The following is a 3,923-nucleotide window of genomic DNA, read 5'->3' as shown; positions in this document are numbered from 1 at the left end:
AATCTCTATCCCATCCACGCACTACTCCTTTCCCCTGCCGAGTGAGTCACGCCTACCCCGAAAGGGAAATGGCTTAATGGTGTAATAATAATAATAATAATATTATCATATTTAGATAATTACGAATTTCTGCAAATATTTAATAATAATTACGAATTTCTTTATAAAATTATGAATTCTTGAAAATTTTCACGAAAGAATAGGAAAATCTACTACCTTAAAATGAAGATTTTTTCATAATTTTGTATAGGTTTTTGTACCAAAAGTCATGTTTTAAAGTTTCTTTTTATGGTGTGGTCTAATTCTATATTTTAATGTTTTCTTTTTTATAATTACAAGTTTGTATACACAATTATAAATAAATACCATTTTTACGCAAAAATAGAAAACTCTCCGACCACAAAACAACAATTTAGTTTTCCATAATTTTTATGCATATATTTTTGCAGAAAAATACGAATTTCTACACACACAAAACGTAAATGTACGATTTTCCGAAGCTAGGTGTACTTTTTAATACATCGTTTTTTCAGGAGACTACAAATTTCTACACAAAATTATAAATAAATAGTAAAAACCCAAGAAAAAAATCAATAACCCTAAATTAAAGGTCTAGTTTCTCATATCATTTTTAATAGGATTTGTAGAAAATAACGAATTTCTACGAAAAATAATAAAATGTACGAGTTTCAAAAACTAGTTGCAGCTTTTCAAGTTTTTTTTTTGAGAAAAACAAAATATCCTAACCACAATTACGAATAAACACAAATTTTTACGCAAAAATAGAAGAATCCTGGTCCAGAAAATAAAGATATTGTTTTTCAAAACTTTAGAGCTTTTAAGCGGGAAATAAGTAAATTTAAACAAATGTATGTATACACATTTATTTAGCAATTCTTAAAAATTTGCATAGAAATTCATCAAACTTATAGTAGAAATTTGAATAAATTATCTTCAACAGAATGGCGATAATGTTATCGAATAACAGTATATCCTTAACCCTTAATGGTTCATTCAATCTTAATTATTTATCTCTTAGGTATTTTTTAGATAATTCTCGTTTTATTTCTACATTGATTGCTAAAAAATGATAAAATTATAAATTTTTTTCCTAGATTACAAGCACTCGGAAGAACTGCACCACAGTACACAATGAAGTGGAGAAGTGAGACAAATTCAACATTGAATCGGAAAAATGGACTGTCACCTGTTACAAATCAGTTACCAGGAAGCTCAAATGGAATTCGCCCTAGTGCCAAAAATCTTGTTACATTTCTAACAATTGTCTTTGGCTCCATCACTTGTTTCAATTATAGATCAGTGTGATTATGCCAAATTTTTTGTAACATAAATCTGTAAAGTGTGGGAAACTTCTTTTAAGAAAAATGTAAAATTATGCGATCACGTATAGAAAATAATAATCAAGGGACGAAATTATTATATGGAAGACCCTCGTGCTCACTTTCAGAATCATCACAAGCCATCACATAGTCTGTAATGTGTTCGATATCACACTCACGAGTTATTATACTAAAAAGAAATTTATTTGCACCTAGGTTTACTTCACAAATGAAATTAGCACTGCAAAAATGAAGTCTCGCCCTTTCTTAGAGGAAAAAGTTACTAAAAAATATGAAAAAAATTCTACTCTTAAGTCAATGTTTATTATTATTTTAAAAACCAAAGCTTATACCATCATTTCCCGCAAGAGTTGATTTTACTAAAATAATCATTAATTATAATTGGATTTTTCGACTATTACTATCAGTTGAAATTCGGTCGTAATAAGACGGATTTAATAAACACCAATCAATTTTTAATAAACCTTTACAATGCTAATGCTAATTGGGATGCACAAGAAACATTTACATTTTTTTTATGCTACCCCCTAAATTTTTCACTTTTGGTGAAAAAGTGCAGCCATCAATTTTATTTTATTTACCAAAAATAGTTATTGGTTCCTTAAGGCCATTTTAGGCCTGATCATTAATTTTCATTATATTTATTTTTGAAAAATACCAATTAAATGCTAAAAAATTCTTTTAAACCTTAAAAGTATTTTTTGTAATGAAATAAACCTTAAAGTTTATTAAATTAAAAAATTGTGAAGATGTTATCGGGCTTAGAATACGAAAATCTGTAATTTCATATAATGGATGGTCTGAAACGGGTCCTAAACATTTTTTGCTGGAATAATATGCACATGATTTCTCCATCAATATTAATCTGTGAATCTACGATGAATTCAAAAGAATTCAGGGTGAATTAAAACTATAATAATTCAATTAAATGCGCCAAAATGATTCTAAATCTACAAAAATTCCGTCGAATTCAGAAAAAATAGGAGTAAATAGAAAACTGATAAAATTGACAAGAATTTAAGGTGCACTTGAAAGTCTTCACAGTGAAATTAAAATGAATTTGAAAAAATCCATTGATTACAGTAAATGGGACTAAATACACATTTAGAAGAATTCAAGGAAACTCAGGTGACTTTCATGAAGTTTATATGAATTTAAGTCAATGGAAATAAATTTTAGTATTAAAAAAAAATCCTTCGATTTGAGTAAAATGGGTTTAAAGAGAATTCAGAGAAAATTCAACTAAATTTAAGTGAATATTAAGTGATACCATAGGAATTTTTGAAATATAAAAAATGTGTAATTTTGATGTATTTTCGAACTTCTACAGTTTGACCCGTCACCCGGTACAGATATTTTTAATTTATTTATTATAAAGAATACTTTTTTATATTTTAGAAGAAATCCTGTGCATAATATTTCGTGGAAAAAAATTGTAAGGGCTATTTCAGGCCATTGAATGTAATGATATTACAAATTTTCCCATTCCAACCCAGATAATATCTTCCATTTTGTTGTTTTATATAAATTAAGGCTTTGAAATTCAAATTAAATTAAAATTAACTTTCAATCACAGCCAAATAGATGACTGATATCGTACATCACTCGTAGAGCTAGACCGGTATTGACGTTCATCTACCCGGAGAGCTGTCTAACCGTTATTGTGATCTAATATACTATTAAATAAAAGAAGATTGATGACATTTATTTTCTACTGAAAGGAAAAAATTTAGGATGTGGCGTTTGCAAAATTAAAATTTTTCTTGGTCACCCTAATGCTGATAAATTGGATTTGTCATTCTCAGTGTGAAAAAGTCTTATAAAAATAAGTATATGTGCTTTTAAATAATGGCACATTCAGGAATTGATCAAAGCGTTAATTCGTTTACAGATCTTAATATTTATCAACTGGAGAGATTTATGTTTATTTATTCTATCAGAGCATTTCCGCGTAATGAACGAATTTTACTAGGCCTATGTATATTGTATATTTATGTAAATTATAAGACTCCTAACCGTCCTTAAGTATTAATTTTTGTTAAAGATATCAATTAAGTTTTTACTCTTACTTTTTTACCATCTACTCACCCTTTCCATACTTGAAATATGATGGCCAGTTTAGAAGCGTGAAAAACTATATATTTAACGAATGTACAAACGTCATAAAGTAGTAGGATTTGTACAGAATACATTGAACTATTGTTATAAGAAAATTTAAGCCAACGTGAAATTGTAAAGTAAAAAAATCTAAACGTAAGTTTTTATAGATAGCTAAAGAGAATGTATTTTACCAAACGAGCTTCGCGTGCGCAAAGCACCTTAAATTGTTACTCACTTGATTATTGTCCAGGATCTTACTTGTACATTATACAATTTTACCGAAGAATTGAAAAATAAAAATTAAAGAATGGAGGTGAATTAATTTCCATTTCTAACTTTACTTACATTAAAACTTTAATTTATAATTTGTTATTCTCATCAGAATATGTATGTGTAACATTATTAATGTTTACATAGCATTTAGTTCAATCGTTTAATTGAATTTTAATTGAAGGATGGCCG

At 27.7% G+C, this 3,923-nt stretch overlaps 1 protein-coding gene across 1 annotated transcript in view; it reads left to right on the top strand.

Moving 5' to 3' along the window:
• LOC117169901 overlaps positions 1-1,826 on the top strand; it is a 312,876-nt gene extending 311,050 nt beyond the window's left edge. Inside the window, exon 18 of the mRNA XM_033356410.1 lies at positions 1,116-1,826. Within this exon, the coding sequence (XP_033212301.1) occupies positions 1,116-1,326 (211 nt within the window). The 3' untranslated portion in view covers positions 1,327-1,826. The remainder of the gene's footprint in view (positions 1-1,115) is intronic.
• Positions 1,827-3,923: the final 2,097 nt, after the last annotated feature.

The sequence above is a fragment of the Belonocnema kinseyi genome, chromosome 3 (genome assembly GCF_010883055.1).
Source record: "Belonocnema kinseyi isolate 2016_QV_RU_SX_M_011 chromosome 3, B_treatae_v1, whole genome shotgun sequence".
Taxonomy (NCBI): Eukaryota; Metazoa; Arthropoda; class Insecta; order Hymenoptera; family Cynipidae; genus Belonocnema; species Belonocnema kinseyi.
Note: the sequence above shows the minus strand (reverse complement) of the source record. Positions and strands in the feature narration are given on the sequence as shown.